Below are 27147 nucleotides of genomic sequence, written 5' to 3'. Positions count from 1 at the left end.
CGGCATGGGAGGCAGGCACGCTAATAAGGACGCTAAAGACCGCAGTCTCTAGTGCACCTCTTGAGGCCAGGGGAGTGAGGTTTACACGCACAGCTCTTGCTTCCATTACACAATTTGTCCTGAATAGACTTTGTGGAAATTAACAACACAAATAAAAATGTCTCTTCTTCATTCCAATTAATACATTTCAGTTGGAGCCCACAAAAAGCGGTTCATAACCCAGGGTAAAAAAAAAATAACCCAGTGTCAGCAGCCAACCTGGTCCAGACAGGTGCTCAACAATGTGACCAATGAATTAATTGCACACTCTTGAAAGGTTCGATGACAAGAACTAGGCTATTCAAATTCATCCCCAAACTACAGCCTGAGTGAACCAACATGCACATACTCACAGACAGACAGACATAGTTATAAGATGAAAGCATGTTAAACCTTAAACCATCTTGACCACTCACAATGATCATCCTGTGATCTTTCAACCATGTATTTGATTTAAACTCAGATCTGGTTCAGCAGGTTTGACATTGAAATGGCTGTACTAGTCCTGTGTGTTTGACTGCAGCTCTGCAAATATGATTCATTCAGGAATAAAATAAAACAAAACCATACAGTAAAAGCATTTCAGGTTTAACATCTGACACAACCAGATCTACAACATACCTGGGACTGGCACTGGGTGTCTCTACTTGAAGGAAACATTTTCAACATTTCCGAGAAGAGTTAAAGGTTTGTGAGAAGAGCAGATTCAAATCAAAAATCAAAAGAAACAAAACAACACTAAATGACAAGACCTGAAGATTATATAATCAAACCAAATCAGCTGACCCTCAGTCAGTCCACTATGATTCCCAAAGTGATGAAGTGACCATTTCCTCCCTGTTAACTGCTGAAGACTCGTGTGACTCTGTTCACCTAAATTAAGTTACACTGAGTTAGCAATGTTACTGGAACAATCAACAAAACTTGACCTCCCTCTAAATAATCCCAACACAAAACCAAACATTTACATTTATTCATTTAAAAGGCACTTTTATCCAAAATGAGGATAAACAACAGATTTGTTATAAGAGTCAACAATAATATTATACAATGCCAAGTTTAAAGTATAAAAAATACAGGAGTGGACAAAGCTAGAGCAGAATGCAGAAGAGATTTATTTTTAAATAAATGAAATACATTTGAACTTTAGAAAGTGTCTTTAAAATGGCTTTTGAACAAAAAAGACAATTTGTTGTAAAGACTGGTGAGTTTGAGGAGCTCTTTATTTCTTCTTTTAGACAGTCCAGATCATATATGAACATTTCAGGGTCAAAATCAAAAGGAGACTGGATCGTTGAACTGTAACAGCGCTTCATTCATACAGTCATATTGAGTATAATTTTTTCTCCTCCTGTCTCTGTTTACTGCTATTCCACCAACTTTAGTTTGATGAAAACAAATTATATGGGATTTAAATGACTGAATTAGTAAATATCGTAAATAATGCTAGAAAAATCTGATGTTTATTAAAATAATTGCATTGTCTTACAAACTTGCCAAAAGGATAAAATGTCAAGCCAAGTCAGGTTAAAGTTCAGAGCTGCTTTTATTCAGAAATTTAAACACTGAAAATGTTCCAGAGCTGCTTCATGAAAGCATACATGATCCTGTAATTCATTTGCGATACTGATTTCCATTAGAGACGTCATACAAACAGAAGCTGTCTTGTTTGTGAAATATGAAGTATCATGATGAGTATTTTAGCTCCAGATGTTCAGCACTGATTGTGAACACTGAGATTTTCACGATGCTTCCTGTGTTCAGCTTCAGTCATGATTCTTACCAGGTTATTTTCCATTTGAGATTAAGATGTCAACTTATGATGATTACATCACACTTTAGCACTCATCCTGCTTAATAAAAACAGAGAAAAATCTGTATAATAATTATGAGCTAAATTCAGCAGCCAATCTGACCGCAACAATTGCTCAATGATATAATAGCGCATCCTTGAAAAGTGCCATGACAAGCCTGTTCAGATTTGTCCCAAACAACAGCTAAATGAACCAACCTAATCACAGACAGACAAGCAAATATATTTAAATAAATGTAAAAAAGCATGTTAAAATTATCATCCTGTCCCCATATAATTTTTCATTCATGTATTTGGTTTAAATTTTGCTGTGGTACAAATCTAAATCTGGTTCAGCAGGTCCGACTGTACCAGTCCTGTGGATGTGACTGCAGCTCTGATTCAATAAAACAATAACGATACAGTAAAATTATATGGAGTTTAACATCTGACACAACCAGATCTACAACATACCTAAGAGTGCCCGCCCTTACTTGAAAATGAAACATCATTAGAAACATTTCAGAGAACAGATGCAGTTTCATGAGAAGAATCACAACTGAACAGCTGGGAACAAACCTAAAGAAATGAAACAATGCTAAATGGTAAAGACAAGACAAGACAAGACATAAAGGTCACAATCCACTCAAATCACAGGCAAAAGACTGCAGTTACACTATGAAAACCACCTGATGATTGTTTCCTCCCAGCTCAAGACTTATGTGGCTATGAGCATCTATATTGAGTTAACAATCCCAAATCAAACTAACATTCATTTAGCAGGCGCTTTTAAACAAACAAACAAAAAAAGGCAATTTGTTGTAAGAAAGCAAGACTTGTGAGGAGGATGAACTATTATTTCCGTTGTGATAAATTTCAAGTTAAAAGACAGAACAACTTCAAAAAGCATCTAACTCATTTCTCTGGATGCAGATAAACACATACAGTTGCTATGAGGTGAACATGATTAACGATGAAAACCAGCACAATAACATTGATATTAAAGTGTCACACCTCATGATGACTGATCAACTCTCTTATTCAGGTGATTTACAGGAAAGCTCATTAAAGAAAAGTCAGGTGACTCAACATCAATCTTAGTTCTGTGACAAACCGTTGTTGTACACATGTGCAAACAAGCACAGCTGGAATCTGCTAGAATTGAGAAAGAAATATTCAAAACTGTTTGCCAAGATTACACACTACATTTCTAAACAGTGATAAAATCTGGCAATAATGGTGTCATACATTTTGTTTCTTTAGCTCAAATCATATATTACAGTTTTTTTCAACTGCTTACACACAAAATCCTTACTTGTCACACAATATCTGAAACCTGACACTCAAACAGCAGAACCACACACCAAATCTGCAAAACCACACACTAATTCTTGGCCTTTGACTCAGTTTTCCATTTCATAAAACACAACACACAATTCTCTATGTAACACAAAAATCTAACAGGAGTATCTTGATTTCCTTTTTTAAACACAACCGTTGTTTCTGTCCAACTACACATGGTTGATGTATTTATTTTCTTTTGTACTGTGTAATACAGCAACCACAAATGCTTACAGTAAAAAAAAAAAAAAGAAAAGAAAAGAAAGTTTTCAAAAAGGAACAAAGATTTGAAAAGCCTGGTCTCACACCCCACACTCACCACACAGCCATCAACACCCTCACCCCTCCTGCTTCTCAACCTGCACTTCAGATCAGTGAGAAGGATGTATGCAGAGTCTTCAGGAAACAGAAGATAAGGAAAGCCAAAGGCCCAGACGGTGTTTCACCAGCCTGTCTCAAAGCCTGTGCTGTCCAGCTGTCATCCATCTTCACACTGATCTTCAACAGATCACTGGAGCTGTGTGAAGTCCCTCCTGCTTCAAACGCTCCACCATCATCCCTGTACCCAAGAAACCAAAAATCACAGGACTAAATGACGTCTGTGGTCATGAAGTCATTTGAGAGACTGGTGCTGGCCTACCTGAAGGACATTACTGGACCCCTGCTGGACCCCCTGCAGTTTGCTTATCGTGCAAACAGGTCTGTGGATGATGCAGTCAATATGGGACTGCATTATATCCTACAACATCTGGACAGGAGCTGCTGAAACAGTTTTACTCAGCTGTTATTGAGTCAGTTCTGTGCACTTCTATAACTGTTTGGGGTTTGGGTCAGCCAGCAAATCAGATATAAGAAGACTGCAACGGATTGTTAGGACAGCTGAAAGGATAATTGGTATGCACCTGCCCAACCTTCAGGACTTGTACAACACCAGAGTGAAGAAACGGGCAGGTAACATCATCACAGACCCCTCTCACCCCGGACACAACCTGTTTGCACTTCTGCCCTCAGGCAGACGTTACAGATCTCTGTGCACTAGAACATCTAGGCTACGCTATCTCCAGCTTAAACAGATAACATACCTAGTATTCACTTTTAGTACTTGAGAGCAAAAATTTGTTGTATGTATATATATATATATATATATATATATTCTATTCATCCTGCTGTATATACAATACAAATCTGTGTCTTCTGTTCAATATGTATACCACATTAGTATTTATTTTATTTTACTTATTATTATTTTCTTAGTTTACTTATTTAAATGTTCTTCTGTTCTCATGTCATATGTATGTGTGTACCAAGAGCTCCTGTAGAAAACCACAACACATTCCTTGTGTGTTTGTGCACACCTGGCGAATAAAGCTCATTCTGATTCTGATTCTGATGTTGTAGTTGGTGAAATCATGTTCACCTACTCTATGGCAGTTCATTGTCTTTCCAACTGACCATCAAACCATGCGGCAAAAGCAAGCCACTTTTATGTTGACCGTGCTAGAGCAATGATGTGTCATGAGTTCCATCAACAGCTCCAAATGTAAATGAAGAGACTTATATCAATAGAAAAAGATTCCACACCATCATTACTAATTTGTGATCATTTTGCACAATGCAAAGCTATTATTAAAATACATTTAAATATTAAAATGTTTCAGTGTCTTTTTGAATGATTTTTATTTTTTTTAATAAATTATTGGTGGTGTGCTGCTGTGACTTCACCCTTGCAGGCTTGCTATTGGCTGATTCAGAGTTTGAGTTAACATCGTTGTAGTCCTTAGTTCATAACACTTAAGTGCGACTTCAGTCACCACTTACAGTTTTTGCCCATTGCTTGAACACTATAGACCCATGCTTAGACTAAAGTAACACAACTTGAAGCTTTTGTTACCATACCTCAAACACATGTACCCATACCTTAAACAAAAGCGCTGCTTTGCACTCTAGTTGCAATTCTGCAACACACTTACTCCTTTATGCAACACACTTGGTCTTGCATACTACACTCTATTTCATACATAAGACACTTCGTTCAAAAATGAAATCTCAGGGTGCCATTTGGAAAACACATGTATCCAAAATACAAAACACATTGGGTAATTGCAACCACTCAAATACACACCTCAAAACACTTACTTACAAAAAACTGAACACCAATCAGCCAGCTACAAAAAGGCCTCAGTTAAGCCATTCTGAGAACTTTGCAAGCATGGAGAGCAAGAGGTGGAGGCAGAGGAAGAGAGAGAGGAGTAGGACATGGTCAAAGAGGCTATGCACGGAACAATATTTCAGATGATATTAGAGCAACGGTGGTGGATCATGTGGCCAGACCCAAACAGACGGCAGGATCTATAATCCCACCCACGCACAATTGGCCTGTTTTTCTGTATTTACAGTAGTGTATTTTGTTTTATTTTTGCGTTACTGCATTTACTTTACTGTACTGTATAGTACTGTGATGTGCAGTATTGAGTTGATGTCATTTGTAACCTTTCAGTACTTTAATTTTTGGTTGTTGTGAAAACCTTTGTTGGAAAAAAAAAAGCAGAAGTGTTGCATTGAGCTTCACAGAATGCTAACTGATGAACTGAATAAAAACAGTGAAAATTAAAGACTGCAGTGTTTTATATAAAGCAGACTAGTGTGTTCCCCCTGATCTGAAAGTGTATGCATATGATGCAAGTGTGTGTCATTTTGTCATCAGAGTTACATTTTGACAAAGGAATGTTAGGTTTTGATAGCAGAGTTTCAATTTGACACAGATGTGAATGGTATATTTCCCAGTGTTGTGTCATGTTTACTTGTGTGTAGAGTTTTGGCACAATGAGTGAAGTTTTGCAAAATGTGTTCAAGCAACGGGCAAAAACTGTAAGATATTTTTGATGAAATCCGATGGCTCAGTGAGGCCTGAGCAATGACATTTCCTCTCTCAAGATCCATTAATGTACTAAAAACATATTTAAATCAGTTCATGTGAGTACAGTGGTTCAATATTAATATTATAAAGTGAAGAGAATATTTTTGGTGCACCAATAAAAACAAAATAACGACTTATTTAGTGATGGCCGATTTTAAAACACTGCTTCAGGAAGCTTCGGAGCGTTATGAATCTTTTGATACTGTGTTTTTTTAATACTGTATTTGCCACAGAATGATAACCATATACATTCATGTCAACTACAGTAATCCAAAGCACTGCAGTTGGACAATTATAGGGCAGTCGTGGCCTAATGGATGGAGCGAGGTGAAACCCTTGAGCAAGGCACCGTACCCCCAACTGTTCCCCGGGCGCCGCAGCAATGGCTGCCCACTGCTCCGGGTGTGTGTTCACGGTGTGTGTGTTCACTTGGATGGGTTAAATGCAGAGCACAAATTCTGAGTATGGGTCACCATACTTGGTCACTTCACTTCACTTTTTCACACTTTTCTCTTTAGGGCTTTTATATAGGTATAGGTACTCTATAGGTACTCTATAGGGCTCTATAGGGCAATGGTTGGAGAGTCGGACTTGTAACCCAAAGGTTCCAAATATGGGACACCATAATTGGCTACACGTCACTTTTTACACTCGTTAACCAGAAACATTCTAAACCCGGGTTAACAGAATCTTGGCATAACTTTTTCATGTTTTACACTGTTCAGTCTTTTTCCTGTGGGGGTTAAGAATGAATCCTGGATTTGTAGGTTTCGAGTTTGTCTGAAAGTCCCAGATATTGATTGATTGAACTTTATTTTCCACCAATGTGGAAATGGATGGCATTCTGTTTTCCTCATAAAACACAGAAGATATACTCATACACAGTTAAGACAATAATTATAATCAACAATTAAAAAAAGGTTCTTATTCTCACAAAAGTTTCTTACACTTAATTCCATTCATTGTCCTACTTGCCACTGGTATAAAAGTGTGTTTGTAAATATTTTTAAAAACTCTGGCAACCTTATACAGAACCTTCTTCCAGAAGGAAGCTTCACAAATTCAGAGTAAAGTGGGTGTGTGGAATCTGATAAAACCTTTGTTGCACTTTTACTGTATGCATTGAACGCAAATACAGTTTATCAAGCTGTGTTTGCCATCATCCTATTATTTTATGTATAACTTTTTCTTATTCCTCACTTCCAGATTTCCATATCAAGCTTTAATATTAAACATTAAAATACTCTCAACATGGCTTTTATATACCATTTCCAAAACGTATAATATAAAAACTCTTCAATTTCTTCACCTTCCTCGCAGTTGATAGTGTGTTATATATGTTATATGTCAATGCCTTTGCTGGACAAGCTCTTTATTTCATGGTGAATTTAACATTCTTTCACATTTTTGCTGTCAGTATAATTGATTGGATAAATATGACATGACCTGTGTAAATAACAGCTTGTCCTGCTTTTCAGCATCGGTTGGGCTTCTATATTTCTGATAGCATCCAATTTGCCCTGAATATACTTTTTAAACCATATTTTTATGGTTTAAAAAGCAGGTTAGACATTGAACCGGTTGTACAGTACCAGTCCTGTGCATCTCTCGATCTACAACATACCTTAGAGTGTCCGCCCTTACTTGAAAATGAAACATCATTAGAAACATTTCAGAGAAGAGATGCAGTTTCGTGAGAAGAGCAGAATCACACTGAACTGCTGGAAACAAACTAATGAAACGAAACAACACTAAATGATGAAGTGTGTACAATGAGACCTCCAGGTTACAATCCACACAAATCACGGTCCGTGTACTTTTGCGTCCATTCGTTTTTCCTTTTTTAAACCAGAAATGAAATATGGAAAATGCGGTTTCTTTGTTTTTTATTTTAACATTGATGAATAGAATTAGCAGATACAAGCCAATTTTCTTTATGCAAGATTAATATCTTATTAAAAATAACATAAATGATATACAAGTTGTTATTTAATATGTAAAAATGCTAAATTTAATTTCCAGTGTTTTGCGTCATACACACAGACGCTAAAGCGCCCTCTAGTGCCTTTTCCTCTGGCGTCAATGGAATGACTCGCTTCAAGAGCCAGCCTAAATGACATTGATTAATTTTCATTCATTAAATTACTATTATTATTATTTGTACATTTATATTTTAACCTAAACATTACATTTCTAAACCTCTTGTTTCGCGCTCTAACATGATCGAGTTCCCGCTTGTGGTCTCAATCCCGTCATTTTTATGTGAATAAAGGCCAAAACGACATCTAAATTACTGTGACTTTTTCATCTGGCTTTGTTAGGTGTTTTATATTGTTTTATATTGAGAAATTGTTTGGAATAAGGAGTCACTTTATAGCTATGCTATGCTGTTCAAATTGAAAATATACCAACATTTTTTATGATGACAAAATTATACCCCAATATGTGATTTCGTAAAGACAAAATTCCCATGCCCTTTGCCTCAGTGGAGGTTTGACATTAAATATTTCTCAATTCTCATTGAAAGCAATGCGTTACGGCCGCGTCGCTGGGACATTAATTCTTTATGTGGCTTAATCCTAAAAACATCCAGGGAGAAACATTTTCTTTTCTTGTCATCACTAGCATCTGCTCCCAGCAAGCAATAGCCGTCATTTCACCGTCTCGGATAACTATAGACCCGATATAGTCCGGCTATGTGTAACCCACTTTTAGCCAAAACAATCTTTCATTTGGTTACATGTCGTTTTTGCCAAAATAACTTGCGAGTTGTATGATATTGCATCATGTAAGTGAAGTCAACAGTGATTACAAGGTGTTTGGTTTCACATCTATGACATGTTATATTGTGTAGGCTGTGCGTAGCCACAATTTAGCTCGTAGTCAGACCGGCTATTTGTAGCCCACCTATAGTCAATCCTGATTTATTGTAGTTTTTGGACAGGAAGTGCTTGAGATGGTTGATATCTCATCATGTTCGCAATGTCAATGATTTCTACAAGATTTAAGTGGCATTTCATGACATGGTCTATATGTAGTCACGATTTAGCTCTGAATTGGATAGGCTATGTGTAGTCTGCTTTTAGTCCACCCAGCGAAATCGAGGCAATTTATAGTCTAGTTTTTACGGCTTGGCTATAGCCCTGATTCAGACCACCAATGAGTGTAACCAAAATAGTGTTAAGTCATTTTCGACCACAAAGCTTGTGGGATTCTTGATATACTTGCATTTATACATTTATATGCCAGTATAATATACATTTATATGCAAGTATATATTTGAAACAGCATATTTTTGCTGTCACACAATCCTACATTCTATGATATCATATATATATATATATATATATATATATATATATATATCAGGGTATAGCCAAGCCATATATTAATTATAATTATATACCACACACATATATGACTGTATTTAATTTTAAGTTAAATAAAAATTTACAATTCTCAACCGCTAGATGGCAACTGTGGCTCTACTGAGACCTGACCACTGGCAACGCGAGACTTGAACGTTAGCTCTCGATCACTGTTGCCAGATCTCGCGATAAACATTTCCGCATTTTACAACTGTTGGAGACGGAGAGCAAGCAACAGCAAATGTTAAAGCAAATTCTTTCCTGCTTTTGGTCTTGTAAGTATCTGTGTTTTTCATTTTGACATGTGTTTATTATTTATGTACATTATGTGTAGGAACCGTGACATTTTAGCGGGTAACAGTGCAGACTCAGAGTAAAACGTGGTTAGATTAACATACATGCACATGTTCTGTAGTGTTTCCTTGTGCCCTAAAACTCTGTAATTATCTAAATACAAGAGGGTAAACATGAAACCTGTGCGCCCTACTATTATTTGTTATGGAAGCCTTGTATATCTTTTAATCTTTTGATCATTATGAAATAAAAATATGAGTTTTTGATTTGGCAAGGCAAGTTTATTTTGTATAGCACATTTCAACAACAATGTTCAAGGTAATTCAGAGTGCTTTTCATAAAACATGGAATTTATGGAACTGAAAATTAATCAGGTTGTTTTATAAACCAAAAAAATATTGTTAACATTTTTTATTTAACTTTTTTTTTGTCAATGTTATTTTTTTTTTGTCAATATATTTTTATTGTTACACGTTGTAATTTTCTTTTAATGTTTATTTGTATTGTATTTGTAAAATTTAATTTTTTTTTATCATTGTGCATTATCTTGAGTTCTTTTTCTAAATAAAACCTTTTATATTTAATTTGTTTGGACGGATTGTCATTTATGAGAACCTGTTATATTTAAGTGAAAAGAATCCTTTAGCCATTATTTAGTTGTCTATTGCATGTATAGATGTAATCATTCATTAGTAGTGTAATTGATGACTAGTCTATTTTTAGGTTATAGATAGACGTCTATTAGATTTTCACTGACAGCCCCAATTTTGCCTTATTTTAACCTAGACCCGTATTAACCGTCTTTTAAACATAAATATGTAGTCGTCTAATAGTCGTCTAATTGATGACTAGTCTATTTTTGGGTTATGGTTAGACGTCTATTAGATTTTCACTGACAGCCCAAATTCAGCCTTATTTTAGCCTAGACGGCCGGGCTATATTTTGACGGCTATTAGACGTCTAATAGACATACAATTGCTTGCTGGGCTATAACTGCAACGTAAACAAAATGGAAGGACCATATAAAGTTATGCGTTTATAATGGTTTTCTACAAGTGGAAAACGCTGAATGTTGAAAGCGCGTTGCCTTCGACCTGACCTGCTTGTCTGCATATCTCTATTGGTAATTTAATATCAGTGTCTTAATGCATTAGCGTTTTCTTCATAACTGTGTTTTATTTTCTAGGAAAATGCTTAACGTGTTATTAATTGTGTTCATAGTGGGCTGCCTATAAGGTGTAGTGAATTTGGTCCTCCAATATCACCTACATTAAGCCACATTAAGGATTTTTCACGTTAAGCACTTAGAATGTCCCGCTTCGCTGGACGCGTTTGCTGCCAGTATCTCTTGGACATGCTGCATTATCGGACCCCTCGTGAGTGAGAAGGGTGTGGAAATCAAGTCAAGATAGGGTGACCACCCGTCTCGCATTTTGCGGGACAGTCCCGAAATTGGGAGCTTGTCCTGTGTCACGCAAGACTTAAGTAGTGTCCCGCATTTCATTTATGCCTGTAATTTTTTTTCATCCCTGAAATTACAATAAAACAGTAAGAAGAACTATAATAAAAACTAGGAGCATTAAAAATCTATTTGTGCAGCCGTCATATTCTAGCTGTGAAAATAACCAACCAACGCAATCATATGGAGAGGTTTTCCGTCTGATGACAACTGAGTGTGGGCCTCATCAAAGTCGGTAAACACAACTACACCAGCAAGGATTTCATCTCACATACTGGATAAGAACCTCAAGAGCTGCTCAAAGCTGCCCAAATCAATGATTTAAAGCATGTAATCATCCATCCTGATGTTAAATATTTCCAACGCACGGGGACGATCAAGCGCCACGCACGGAAATGGCCGAGCACCTACAGAAAAACGAGATATTCTCCATTTGTTTTAACCAATACAAAATTGCGAAATTCAGACACGACTTTCTTCACACGTTAATAGTTCATTTAATGCGGGTTTAATGGCGTTATTATAATGAAAAATGTGGAGAGCGCATTATTGTATCGCGAGAGCGCATCAAACACGCGAGCAGGAATCTCTCCGCTCACAGGCAGTTTCCTTTGCACAAAACTGGACGCGCGCGCGCTCTCGCTCAGATATCACATCTGCGCGCTCAAACTTTGTCCTCCTGCATGCAGCCGTGAATCTATCTTCTCTCCAGAATTGAATGTTGCCATAAGCGCAACATTATAGTGTGGGCACCCACCGGCAGAAACATTAATCGGCGCATATGCCAAGTTTGCCAACAAATGTAAATCAATATTTACATAGCGTGATAGTTGTACATTTATCTGTTTCATGTGTCCCGCAAAATCACATCTACTGTCTTGCAACAGATCAATAGCCAGGTGGTCACCCTAAGCAACAATTTTACAAAAGGAAACTTGTAAATTGACATTTTTTCGACTTTAATCTGTCCTTTTTTAATTTTGGTTTATAAAGATGCAAAACGTAATAAACAAAAATCTGAAAATAAGTCAATATTTATTTTGTGCACATGGAATTTGTGTATTCGGTTTTAATTTAAATTTTGGTATTCACCATAGCATTTAAAAATACAACAATCGTTCGTTTTTTGTTTTTCTTGACGTGGTTAAAAAACGAAAAAGGAATGGACGCGGACCAATCACACAGTACCATTTCATCCAGCAAACCCTCAGTCCACTATGATCCCCCCAGTGATCGAGGGCATTTCCACACTTACCATCCTCAGACAGCATTGACCGTCAGTTATAGTGGAAGAAATAATGGATTTGGTGAAGTCTAGTGGCATCAAATCGTTTGATCAGCATGTTTTCTGAGTAATATCTGTGAAAGTATTCGTGTGAAACTATAGTTTCAGGGTGTTACCAAGATTGCCGTTGAGTCACCTGACTTTTATTTAATGAACTTTCCAATAAAACACCTGAATAATGGAAGTTGCTCAATCATCATGAGGGTGCGACACTCTAATGTCAATGTTGTTGCATCCGTTTCCATCATTAATTATGTTCATCTCAACTGTATTTGTTTATTTGCATCCAGAGAAATGAGTTGAAAAAAGATAGAAAGCATTTTTGTCATCTTCTGTCTACTTGAAATTCATCACAACGAAAAACAACAACATTTTATGAAATAGTAAATAAAATTTTGCACACATTTCTAAATGATGCTAGAAAAATCAGATGTTTATTAAAAATAAGCATTGCATTTTCTTACAAACTTGCACAAAGTATACAGGATAAAAAGCAAATGAACTGAGTAAAGTGAGGCTAAATAAAGTTCAGAGCTGCTTTTATTAAGAATCTCAAACTCTGAAAATGTTGCACAGCTGCTTCATGAAAGCAGAAATGATCCTGTGATTCATTTGATGCTGATTTCTATAAGAGACGTCAGACAAACAGAAGCTGTCATGTGATTCCCTTTATAATGAAATATCAAAGACTCATTTACTTTGATAAAGGTTAAAGACTGATATGCTGAAGAAAGGAGTGTCATCATCATAATAATCATAATCATCATCTCAGAATTTCTGGCTGCTGATGGCACTGAAGGGTTTGGACGTTTCCTCCGCCATGAACGCCTCGATCTCCTCCACGGTTCGAGGAACGCAGGTCAGCAGCTCCACGCCGTCAGCCGTCACAGCGATATCATCCTCGATGCGCACCTGAACAGACACTCATGATCATCAATATTCTTGTGCATGCATAAACGTGCATAAAAGTGTTTCGAAAGTGAAATATTAAAACTATACTGTATATAATTCATGATATATGTAATTATGCATACATTATAGCATGCAATATTAACAAATCATTAGCAAAATAACATGCAAAAATGATATGGTGTTTAAGGACTAGTTATGGATTGATATGAATCTACTGGAATAAATGATTCGTTTGTAATAATTCTGACCCCGCCGAAGCCGCGGAAGCGATTCAGGACGTCGTTGTTGATGAAGCCGCACTGATCCGGGGAGTTGAGCGCTTTATCCAGCAGGTGGTTGATGAAATAGATTCCCGGCTCCACCGTGAGGACCATGCGCTCCTGCACCACACGGCCCATCCGCAGACTCTTCAGCCCCGGCTCGTCCACGCGCTCGGTGCCCTGAACACCAGAAACACAGACACCTGAACTGAATCTGTGCTAACATCATACATGAACCTCAGTGAGGGGAAAAGAGACGCTTTTCCTTCTGACAGCACAAAGGAAATCTCTCCCTCTTTGATGAAAGGCTCAGAACTGACCTCTGGATATCCTCCCACGTCGTGGACGTCGATGCCCAGCAGGTGACCCAGTCCGTGCGGCATGAACACGGAGCCCAGATGAACCTTCAGCATCTCCTCCACCTTCCCACGCAGGATCCCGATCCGAACCAGCTCCTCCAGGTGAACCCGGTCAGCCAGACGATGCATGTCCGTCCACTTCACACCTGACCGGTGACATCAGAGACATTTCAGAGCTCAGACCGGCATTAGACTGAGGTCAGAGGTCATTTTACAGTGGAGGACTGAAGCTCTCTTGAACTTTAAACCAATCGCAGTGTCTATTTGTCCTTTTATTTAAGAATGCACTTCCTAAGAAAACTCATATTTCAACATAAACTTTAATTCTACAAAGATGCATTAAATTGCATGTTTCTTGAGCATCAAATCATCATATTAGAATGATTTCTGAAGGATCATGTGACACTGCAGACTGGAGTAATGATGTTGAAAATTCAGCTTTGATCACTGGATATAAATTATATTTTACTATATATTAACATAGAAAACAACTATTTTAAATTGTAAAAATATTTCACATTTTTACTGTATTTTTGATCAAATAAATAAATGCAACTTTATTGCAATCTTACTGACCCCAGACTTTTGACTGTTAGTGTAGATCAGGATCAGACAGTCACAGATTTGGTCAGTAATTTTGGTGTCAGAATGAATCAGTTCTGTTTATTCTCTGTAGTTTTGCTGCTGGTGTTTTGTATGGTGACTCTGTGTGTTTGTACCTGGTTTGATGGCGGCCATCACGGCTCTGGAGGACTTCAGCACGGCTTCATAAATGGCTCTCTGGTCGGCGGTGAACTTGCCGTTGGCCGGGAAGGAGCAGGTGATGTCGGAGGAGTAGCAGTAATACTCTCCGCCCATGTCAAACAGACTGTCAGGAAACAATCAGACGGTTTTTATAGGAATATTTCCCTCTGACCAGATCTAAAAACACTTAGTTTTATGATTTGGTTTGGTGACACCATCAAATACAGAGTACTCCAGGTTTATAATTATTATTTATTATTTTTTAACCCTTGTGCGACCTTTTTGTCCATTTCAGTTTTGTTTTTTGTTATAAGTGTGCCTTTGTTAATGCCAACTACATGAATTTTGACTCAGGTGTTTATTTTTATTGGAATTTTAATATTTTACCCTCATTTCCTTCAAAAAATCAATTTTACCCTCCGTACAAAAAATACTCACACTCAGGACCTTAAGGACAAAAATGTCCACATTGAAACTGCAATTTTTTAACCCAGGGCCATTTGACTATAAAATGATACAATATTTGCAAATAGGCATTCATTCTATCGGCAAGGCTTCAAATTTTACATTTTTACAATTTTTTACTAGATTGTGCCATATTTTCAAATTTGGCATATAAAAGAAATACTCGCTTTGCGTTTTCTGCTTATGCATATTATAGTCTATTATAGAGTCAATTTGAAAAATAATGCAGCTATTATTGTGTGGGTATGTTGGTAAGGATGTCAGAGTGTAGTTTGCATGTGTTTACTTAAAATTTAATGTGTGTAATTAGTTTGAAAGAAATTATATTGTACTGGCAATCAAAAATCCCACTCCATGTATGAGTCGCACCCTTGGCAGGGTCAAAGGGCCATGTGAAAACTATGAAAAAGGTCAAAGAAGGTTAATGAGCTTTGAGGTTTTTCTTTTTCACCCAAACTCGCATCTTAACCCTTGATTGCACATTTTCACTTGTTATTGTTTTTGTACGGAGATAAAAGGTGCGCTTGAATTTGAAGTAGAAGTTCAGAGGCCTCTAAACACATTTAGTTTTCACCACAAGAAAATGCTGATTGTTTAGTCTGGTAGATTTTATACAAAGTTTGAGTTCACACAGGTGTCCTCACAGCCAAACCTACTGTATAAATATGTGGTGCTTGAGGGGTTGATCATTTCATTGTTTGCAAGATGTAAAGTGTAGTGATGAATTTTAACACTTTACGATTTGTAAAGCGTTAAAATTCTGAAAATGCACGAATGTTTGGTAATTATGAATAGAAGAGATGCTGATAAAAAAAAAAAAAACAGTCAGTGAAAGTGGAAAAAAATATTAATATATAATATTTCTATTACAGTTTTTTGGCATGGACATTTTTGTCCATTATGGACCTAAGTGTTAGTTTTTGTAAAAAATCTGACACTACATAAAAAATATAAATGCCTCAAAATTAATGTTGTTGTTCTTCATTGACCCACCCAAGAATCTAATAAGCAAAGAAAAAAAAAATTCTGCTTAGCATTTAGTTTATGAAAATAAACTACTATTTTTAATTTTTTCATAAAAAACACCTATGGCATTATGTAAACAAAGCAGAATTTAAAGGGTTAAAGTTCTTAAAATTAATGAATGTTTGGTATCTATGGATAGAACAGATGCTGTTTAAAAAATTGACATCAGTGAAAGTGGAAAAAAATATTAATAAATCATATTTTTATGACATTTTTGTCCATTTTGCACCTATGTGTAACTTTTTTTTTTGGACGCATAAGGGTTAAATGAACAGTATCACCAAAAATCAGACATTTCCTAATCCATTTCCATATTGATATATAGATTTCAACAAACCATTTAACATACAACTTACAATGCTGTTTTTCAAAGTACAGGATATTAATGCAATAAATGACAAAAATTTAAGAATATCACTAAATACTGAAATTCTGCACATCTTCATATCACTTCAATGTCTTTGTTAATGGATATAGAATTTAAATGTATAGAATTTGAATGTTTTCAAACTAATAATTTCCTGAAAACTGTACTTTAAAGATGGATGATATCAGACATAAACATTATTTGAATGTAATAAATCATCTTCTACTTCAAATAATACAACCATCATAATTTTCAAAGATGTGCTTGCAAAAGTGTGTTTGCATTTCCTGTCCACCAGGGGTCAGTGTGCAACTGCTCATAGAGAGATCATGAAGTCTGAACACTGACGAGTGAAATATTCATCACTACACTGACTGTAAACCAGCAGGAATCAACAAGACAGCTGATATAGAACACAATTAATTCAAGTAATCAAGAAACACAAGGGAAAAGAGGCTCATAAACTCACCACATGTCTCCATCCTGGATGGTTTTGTCATTGGGAGCTCCAGCGTGTCCGTAATGCAGGACGGAGGAGTTATTCCCACTGTTGGAGTTTAAACATGTAAAATAACTGACCAGAATATGCATGAAAAAGTGTTCATCACACACAATCATTTGATTTCAAAAGACTTGTAAATAATGCACGTCACATGCACTACAATGCTATAGTGCTTTTTCTACTTTTGCAGGTTCACAAACATTTTTAGGTGAACTATGCATTAAACACTGAATCTGAAACATGTCTGAAGTTAATTTATCTGTCCAGATGATCTGATGTCCTCTGGTCTGTTATTGCACTGTTAGGTCTTGTGTTGTGTGTGTAACACTCAGTAAGAACATCAGTAATGACCACAACAGCCTCAGATGGCTGACCGGCTCTGATCTATGTGTGTGTTGGTGGTGATTTACCTTCCGCAGATGCAGGTGTACGAGGTGTGACGCATCCCTCCGCGAGAGTAACAGTAGTGCTGGAACAGACTGAAACACACAGTTCACATGAGCATCAGTGAATACTTCAGCACAAAACCAAAAGAAAGAAAAGAAAATGCATTTTTCATAAAGAAAATTATGCATATTTTTAGTTTTAATAATACTTTTTGCAGCGTAAGAATATTTTCATGACATTAACCCCAATTCTTATTTTAAATTCAGTGAGAACATTTCAAAGAACTGAATCCAAAGCATCAGCCAAAAGCAACACAGAAACCCCTTGCTTTCATTTCTCCTCTGTGACCGGCACTAAAATCGTAAAATGCAACATGAAGAGCCTGAAAGAGCCTGTCAGTCGATATCAATTGAAAAAAGTGGCAGCCTCAGAAAACCTTGAGTGATAACTTCATATCTCCACATCAACAAAACAAGATACACACTGATTTGAAGCAGAGAGACGAGAGGTTTTCATCTGCTGTGCCATAAAACAGGTGGAAAATCCCACAGATGCACATTAAAGGAGGGACCCGAGCCACACAGATCAGATCACAGAGACACTCTAGCAACCACATAGCAACACCCTAACAACCACTCAGATACCCTAGCAACCACACATCAACACACTAACAACCACTCAGACACCCTAGCAACCACATAGCAACACACTAACAACCACTCAGACACCCTAGCAACCACATAGCAACACCCTAACAGCCACTCAGACAGCCTAGCAACCACACAGCAACACACTAACAACCACTCAGACACCCTAACAACCACATAGCAACACACTAACAATCACTCAGACACCCTAGCAACCACATAGCAACACACTAACAACCACTCAGACACCCTAGAAACCACATATCAACACACTAACAACCACTCAGATACCCTAGCAACCACACAGAAACACACTAACAACCACTCAGACACCCTAGTAACCACATAGCAACACACTAACAATCACTCAGACACCCTAGCAACCACATAGCAACACACTAACAACCACTCAGACACCCTAGCAACCACATAGCAACACCCTAACAACCACTCAGACACCCTAGCAACCACATAGCAACACACTAACAACCACTCAGACACCCTAGCAACCACATAGCAACACCCTAACAACCACTCAGACACCCTAGCAACCACACAGCAACACACTAACCACCACTCAGGCACCCTAGCAACCACACAGCAACACACTAACCACCACTCAGGCACCCTAGCAACCACACAGCAACACACTAACCACCACTCAGGCACCCTAGCAACCTCATAGCAACACCCTAACAACCACTCATACACCCTAGCAACCACACAGCAACACACTAACAAAATGGAAAAATGGCCTCTTCATAGACTGAAACTAACAATACTCTTAATATTAAGATTAATATTAATATTCAATGTCAACAAAACTAATATACGATGTCAACAGTGCACATTAATATTCAGTGTCAACAATGCTCATTAATATTCAATGTCAACAGTGATTATTAATGAGCATTGTTGACACTAAATATTAACTTTTAATGTCAACAGAGCTATTTACTATTCAATGCCAACAATGCTCATTAATATTCAGTGTCAATGTTTATTAATATTCAATGTCAAAAGTGATCATTAATATTCAGCGTAAACAATGCTCATTAATAATCACTGTTGATGAAGCTAATATCCAGTGTTAACAATGCTCATTAATATTCAATGTCAAAATGATTATTAATGAGCATTGTTGACACTAAGTATTCATCTTCAACGTCAACATAGCTATTTAGTATACAATGCTCATTAATATTCAATGTCAATAAAGCTAATTAATATTCAGTGTCAATAATGCTCATTAATATTCATTGCCACAACTGATAATATTTAGTGTAAACAATGCTCTTTAATAATCACTGTTGACGAAGCTAATTAAAATCCAGTGTCAACAATGCTCATTAATATTCAATGTCAACAGTGATTATTAATGTGCATTGTTGACAATTTGTAATGTCAACAAAGCTTATTAATATTCAATGCAAACAATGCTCATAAATATTCAGTGTCAACAATGCTCAACATTCAGTATCAATAATGCTCATTAATATTCAGTGACTTCAAACATTCTAGCAGTACATGGGCTTCATCACTCAAGGTTGCAATGTTACTAACCCCCTTTTTCAACTTTCGTTTCGTAACGGAGTTAAAAGTGGTTCTATCTTTGGGTTAAAAAAGGTAACCTAAAGTTAAGTATATTGTATTAAACTAACAGAGGTAATATAAACTATGAACAAACAGGAAGTTTGTTATTGCATATGAAACCAGTTTTTGGCCAGAACTGTTGTTCTCTTGGGAAAGAGCAAATAACAATTGATGGAGCTGTAATTAATTTCAGCCCATGCCAAACAGAAATCACTCAGATGCAGAATGAAGGTTCGCAGCAGGCGTCAGATTGTGAAGGTCATGTGACTCTTATTTCAGATGATTCTTTCTGACGCTCATGAAAATTCGGCTTGGTTTCTTTCCCATTATGAGGAAATGAAGTGATCAGGGAAACACTTCCTCCAGGGTTTGATCTGTGTGTGTTTAATATAGACTGTATGATCCAGTTATGCTAGATTAAATCACACGCTAACTGGAGATTGAATATGGAAAGTACTTTTAATTGAGGGATAATTGTAACCAGCATCCAGGAAACTATTTGACGGTCATTTCCTCCATTCAAGCTCTTTTCATGTGGCAGAATATGTACTACTGTTCAGTAATATTGTAGTTCAAAATGCTCAAGAAGTTTATGCAGGTTCAGAATACACAGTGCATCAGTTTGTTGTGTATGAGGCTGCATAGCCGCAGACCAGTCAGGGTGCCCATGCTGACCCCTGTCCACCGCCGAAAGAGCAAATAGTGGACACGTGAGCATCAACCATAACTGCTTTAATGTTTTTTATGATCGCAAAATATAACTAAATTATCACTCAGCTCTAATTTGTTAAATGCAGCTATAAGGAAGATGTCAACAGTGATTATTACAGTTTTTTTTTCAATTGCTAACAAGCGTTTACCAATACTTAAAGTACTTTTTCTAAACACAGCAACACACCTACATCATACATGTGGTCAAATAGTTAATTTTCTGCCCAAAACCATATTTTGTTAAATAAACACAAACTCTACATTTCAAAATGCTAAAAGCCTTTTTCAACACATACTAACCTGATTCAAAACAGAGTCGTTCTGTTAAAACATAGCACTAGTTTTCTATCCAACATGAACATATAGTCAATCAAAGTGCAATGACTGTCAAAATACTAACAGTTGATGGCATTATGAAAACTGCATTACTGTCATGTTTCAGTTCTACCTGCAGAAAATATGAAATACATTGTTTTTATAATTCAGTTTCCTTTTACTGCAGTAATAGTATAATGCATGTAAGTGATTCTGCATGTTTGGATGAGTGTTGAATGTGTTCATTCTTGGCAACAGAAGTGAGTCATTATTTTATAGAATGTGCAGTAGAAAAAGAGAAGAAGAAAGTAACAGAATTGCTCAGGGCAGATACTGGTCAGATGAGTCCCATTGGGTCTTCATTTCTGACTTGCTGTGTTTAAGCATTTGCAAATAAGATCAGAAAGATCCATGATTTTGGTATGAGGTAAGCTTATACTGTATGAAAATAAAATGTAAGCATTTAAGAAATGTGTTAATTGACTGCATTTTGTGTGAAAACTACATGAATTGTGTTAATGGTATGGCCACAACAGATGGATGTTCTGCTAAATGTGTTTAGAGTTTTGAAAATGTGACTACAGAATGGACAAAAGTATGTTAGCAATTGAAAAAAAAAAACTGTAATGAGCATTGTTGACACTAAGCTAATTAATATTCAGTTTCAACAATGCTCATTAATATTCAATGTCAACAGTGATTATTAATGAGCATTGTTGACACTAAATATTAATTCTGTCAAATTCACCTATACCTATGCCTAATCACATGATTTTTCTGCACATTGTGAATTGTGAAAAGTGGCAACAATGCTCATTAATATTCAATGTCAAAAGTGATTATTAATATTCTGTCAACAATGCTCATTAATATTCAATGCCAACAAAACTGATTAATATTGTCAACAATGCTCATTAATATTCAATGTCAACAGTGATTATTAATGAGTACTATACAAATTTATATACAAATAAATGTGACCTGCCGCAAAGTGATGATTAATATTTAGTGTCAACAATGCTCATTAATATTCAATGTCAAAAGTCATGATTAATATTTAGTTTCAACAATGTTCATTTAATGTAATAAGAGATAATTAATATTTAGTGTCAACAATGCTCATTAATATTCAATGTCAACAGTGATTATTAATGAGCATTGTTGACACTAAATATTAATTCTGTCAAATTCACCTATACCTATGCCTAATCACATGATTTTTCTGCACATTGTGAATTGTGAAAAGTGGCAACAATGCTCATTAATATTCAATGTCAAAAGTGATTATTAATATTCTGTCAACAATGCTCATTAATATTCAATGCCAACAAAACTGATTAATATTGTCAACAATGCTCATTAATATTCAATGTCAACAGTGATTATTAATGAGTACTATACAAATTTATATACAAATAAATGTGACCTGCCGCAAAGTGATGATTAATATTTAGTGTCAACAATGCTCATTAATATTCAATGTCAAAAGTCATGATTAATATTTAGTTTCAACAATGTTCATTTAATGTAATAAGAGATAATTAATATTTAGTGTCAACAATGCTCATTAATATTCAATGTCAAAAGTGATGATTAATATTTAGTGTCAACAATGCTCATTAATAGTTAATGTAAAAAGTGATGATTAATATTTAGTGTCAACAATGCTCATTAATATTCAATGTAATAAGAGATGATTAATATTTAGTGTCAACAATGCTCATTAATATTCAATGTCAAAAGTGATGATTAATATTTAGTGGCAACAATGCTCATTAATATTCAATGTCAAAAGTGATTATTAATATTCTGTCAACAATGCTCATTAATATTCAATGCCAACAAAACTGATTAATATTGTCAACAATGCTCATTAATATTCAATGTCAACAGTGATTATTAATGAGTACTATACAAATTTATATACAAATAAATGTGACCTGCCGCAAAGTGATGATTAATATTTAGTGTCAACAATGCTCATTAATATTCAATGTCAAAAGTCATGATTAATATTTAGTTTCAACAATGTTCATTTAATGTAATAAGAGATGATTAATATTTAGTCAACAATGCTCATTAATATTCAATGTCAAAAGTGATGATTAATATTTAGTGTCAACAATGCTCATTAATATTCAATGTAATAAGAGATGATTAATATTTAGTGTCAACAATGCTCATTAATATTCAATGTAATAAGAGATGATTAATATTTAGTGTCAACAATGCTCATTAATATTCAATGTCAAAAGTGATGATTAATATTTAGTGTCAACAATGCTCATTAATATTCAATGTAATAAGAGATGATTAATATTTAGTGTCAACAATGCTCATTAATATTCAATGCATAAGTGATGATTAATATTTAGTGTAAACAATGCTCATTAATATTCAATGTCAAGTGATTATTAATGAGAATTGTTGACATTGAATATTAATTTTCAATATCACCTATAAGGCATGGAGACATTAAGATATAATGATATAACAGTGACATCATGATTTTTCTGCACATTGTGAATTGTGAAGTGCTCCAGTATACAAATAAATGTGACTTAAGGTGCTGCAGATGCCTGAAAACTCCTCTGGAATAATAAACAACACTGAATAACAAACCAATGCACAATGCATATTCTCTGAAACACACTGAAACAGCAGCCACCATGTAAAGAAATAGTTTAAAATAACTCCAAACATCATCCTGTAATAGTAAAGCGCCACACACTACGGCTGCATGTATGCTGCAGTACGAAACAGCGTCTCAGAATAGCTCACGTTCACCCAGAGGAAAGAGCCGTTAGAGTCTGAGTGGGCTGCTTGTGCTTTTTCTTTGAAATGCTTCCATTCCTCCGGCATCCCAGACTCCTCCTCTGCACAGGGATATCCCTCAGCGCTGGCATCGGTACGGCACGCCAGACTCAAACGCACTGATCTCGGTCCAACACGCCGGCCTGCCGCAGGGCTGAGGGACACGTCCAGCTTTCTCCAAACCAAAGTCTTACGAGAGACAGTCGAGACTCACATGTGGGATAACCTTGACTGCTCTCCGACATTTACAAACCCGATTCCAAAAAAGTTGGGACACTGTACAAATTGTGAATAAAAAAGGACAATTTACAAATCTCATAAACTTATATTTTATTCACAATAGAATATAGATAACATATCAAATGTTGATAGTGAGACATTTTGAAATGTCATGCCAAATATTGGCTCATTTTGGATTTCATGAGAGCTACACATTCCAAAAAAGTTGGGACAGGTAGCAATAAGAGGCCGGAAAAGTTAAATGTACATATAAGGAACAGCTGGAGGACCAATTTGCAACTTATTAGGTCAATTGGCAACATGACTGGGTATAAAAAGAGCCTCTCAGAGTGGCAGTGTCTCTCAGAAGTCAAGATGAGCAGAGGATCGCCAATTCCCCCAATGCTGCGGCCAAAAATAGTGGAGCAATATCAGAAAGGAGTTTCTCAGAGAAAAATTGCAAAGAGTTTGAAGTTATCATCATCTACAGTGCATAATATCATCCAAAGATTCAGAGAATCTGGAACAATCTCTGTGCGTAAGGGTCAAGGCCGGAAAACCATACTGGATGCCCGTGATCTTCGGGCCCTTAGACGGCACTGCATCACATACAGGAATGCTACTGTAATGGAAATCACAACATGGGCTCAGGGATACTTCCAGAAAACATTGTCAGTGAACACAATCCACCGTGCCATTCGCCGTTGCCGGCTAAAACTCTATAGGTCAAAAAAGAAGCCATATCTAAACATGATCCAGAAGCGCAGGCGTTTTCTCTGGGCCAAGGCTCATTTAAAATGGACTGTGGCAAAGTGGAAAACTGTTCTGTGGTCAGACGAATCAAAATTTGAAGCTCTTTTTGGAAAACTGGGACGCCATGTCATCCGGACTAAAGAGGACAAGGACAACCCAAGTTGTTATCAGCGCTCAGTTCAGAAGCCTGCATCTCTGATGGTATGGGGTTGCATGAGTGCGTGTGGCATGGGCAGCTTACACATCTGGAAAGGCACCATCAATGCTGAAAGGTATATCCAAGTTCTAGAACAACATATGCTCCCATCCAGACGTCGTCTCTTTCAGGGAAGACCTTGCATTTTCCAACATGACAATGCCAGACCACATACTGCATCAATTACAACATCATGGCTGCGTAGAAGAAGGATCCGGGTACTGAAATGGCCAGCCTGCAGTCCAGATCTTTCACCCATAGAAAACATTTGGCGCATCATAAAGAGGAAGATGTGACAAAGAAGACCTAAGACAGTTGAGCAACTAGAAGCCTGTATTAGACAAGAATGGGACAACATTCCTATTCCTAAACTTGAGCAACTTGTCTCCTCAGTCCCCAGACGTTTGCAGACTGTTATAAAAAGAAGAGGGGATGCCACACAGTGGTAAACATGGCCTTGTCCCAACTTTTTTGAGATGTGTTGATGCCATGAAATTTCAAATCAACTTATTTTTCCCTTAAAATGATACATTTTCTCAGTTTAAACATTTGATATGTCATCTATGTTGTATTCTGAATAAAATATTGAAATTTGAAACTTCCACATCATTGCATTCTGTTTTTATTCACAATTTGTACAGTGTCCCAACTTTTTTGGAATTGGGTTTGTACACACACTAGTTTTAAATCCTAGCGATTGTCTGCATTGAAAACTATTCAACATGACACTCTAACATGCATTTAAATGCAAGGTACGCAGCAATAATTTTTGAATTTCACTGTCTATTCAGTAGGCATCGCTCTAGAGTTTGGAGCAGAGATATTCTTTCTCTTTAAAGCACTGATTCCCAAACTTTTTTGGGAATCTATGCTTTTTTTTCCCTCCTGAGATTTTAAGTTAGTATTTCAATAATTGAATCACACACTGCATGTTCCTGGTTCTCTGATGACCGTTAATGGTCTAATGTCATGCAGGTAAATTAATTACTTATTAGTTTTAATCAATTACTTCTATGTAATAAAATTACCTATTTCGATGTGACATTTTTTTTTTATTATAATTTTTTAATTTTAGTAAGTTTTATTTTGTTTACATATTACAAAGTTTACATATTAATAACTTAATACATTTTTAGTGTTTTTTATAGTTTGTTTTTTAAATTAAATTTTTATTGTTGAATTTTGATTTCAAATGACATTTTAATTTTACATTTTTAATATTTAATTAATTTTTTAGTATTTTAATTGCTTTTATTTTACATTTATTTTAACTTTACATATTTATGATTTAATAAATATTTACATTTTTTTTAATTTACAATGAAATTTTACATTTATATGATTTATTTTTAGTAAGTGTTTTTTATTGTTGTTTTTATTTTAAAATTATTTACATTTTTAATAAATTCCATATTTAGTAACTGTTTTATTTGGATTATTTTTATTGAATTTATTGTTTATTTTATTAGTAAGTGTTTTTATAGATTTTATTTTATTTTAAAATTATTTATTTTAACTTTACATAATTCTATTTTTAGTACTTTTTAATATTTTAATTTTAGAACTACTTATTTTAGTTTTATATATATTTAAGATTTAATTATTTTTAGTAAGTCTAATTGATTGTTTTTATTTTAAAATGATTTATTTTAACTTTACATAATTTAGTAAACGTTTTATTTAAATGTTTTAATTTTACATTTATATACATTTTTAGTTTTTCATCGTTTTTATTTTGAAATTATTTCAAATTTTAAATTTTTTTATTTCATTTTTAGTAAGTGTTTTATTTTGATTGTTTTTATTTTAACCTGATATTTTTTTTAACTTTTCATATTTATAATTTAATACATTTTTAGTAAGAGTTTTTATAGATTTTATTTTAAAATTAATTTTAACTTTACATAATTATATTTTTAGTAATTTTTTTGTTTTAATTTTAGAATTACTTATTTTAATTTTATATTTTTAAGATTTTATTATTTTTAGTACATTTAATTTTGATTGTTTTGATTTGAAAATTATTTATTTTAACTTTACATATTTATATTTTAAGAAAATGTTTTAATTTTAGAATCACATTTTAATTTTACATTAAGATTATTTTTTAGTACGTTTTTTTTTTTAATTATAAAATTTTTTAGAAAGTTTTATACATTGATCGTACACCCTAACAAACACCCTGCACTTCCGAACACCAGTTTGGGAAACCCTTCTTTAGAGGAAAGTCGAAGCACCATGAGGACAGATATCCCATGATGCTCTGGTGTTTTGGGCTGCGCTGCACCTGGAAGCTGGATTTATCACACAGACCGAGGCGCGTCACATCACACAGTCTCACCATCTGCGTTTCCTCTTAAATGAACAAACACAGCAGCTTTC

General features: G+C 35.4%; 1 protein-coding gene across 1 annotated transcript in view; it reads right to left on the bottom strand.

The window, feature by feature from the left end:
* Positions 1-12907: 12907 nt before the first annotated feature.
* pepd (peptidase D) overlaps positions 12908-27147 on the bottom strand; it is a 78608-nt gene continuing 64368 nt past the window's right edge. Inside the window, exons 10-15 of the mRNA XM_048169413.1 lie at positions 17541-17609; positions 17098-17175; positions 14746-14894; positions 13988-14172; positions 13656-13847; positions 12908-13407 (exon numbers count right to left, since the gene is read on the bottom strand). Of these exons, the coding sequence (XP_048025370.1) occupies positions 13264-13407; positions 13656-13847; positions 13988-14172; positions 14746-14894; positions 17098-17175; positions 17541-17609 (817 nt within the window). The 3' untranslated portion in view covers positions 12908-13263. The remainder of the gene's footprint in view (positions 13408-13655; positions 13848-13987; positions 14173-14745; positions 14895-17097; positions 17176-17540; positions 17610-27147) is intronic.

Source organism: Megalobrama amblycephala, linkage group LG19 (genome assembly GCF_018812025.1).
Source record: "Megalobrama amblycephala isolate DHTTF-2021 linkage group LG19, ASM1881202v1, whole genome shotgun sequence".
In the NCBI taxonomy this organism is placed as follows: Eukaryota; Metazoa; Chordata; class Actinopteri; order Cypriniformes; family Xenocyprididae; genus Megalobrama; species Megalobrama amblycephala.
Note: the sequence above shows the minus strand (reverse complement) of the source record. Positions and strands in the feature narration are given on the sequence as shown.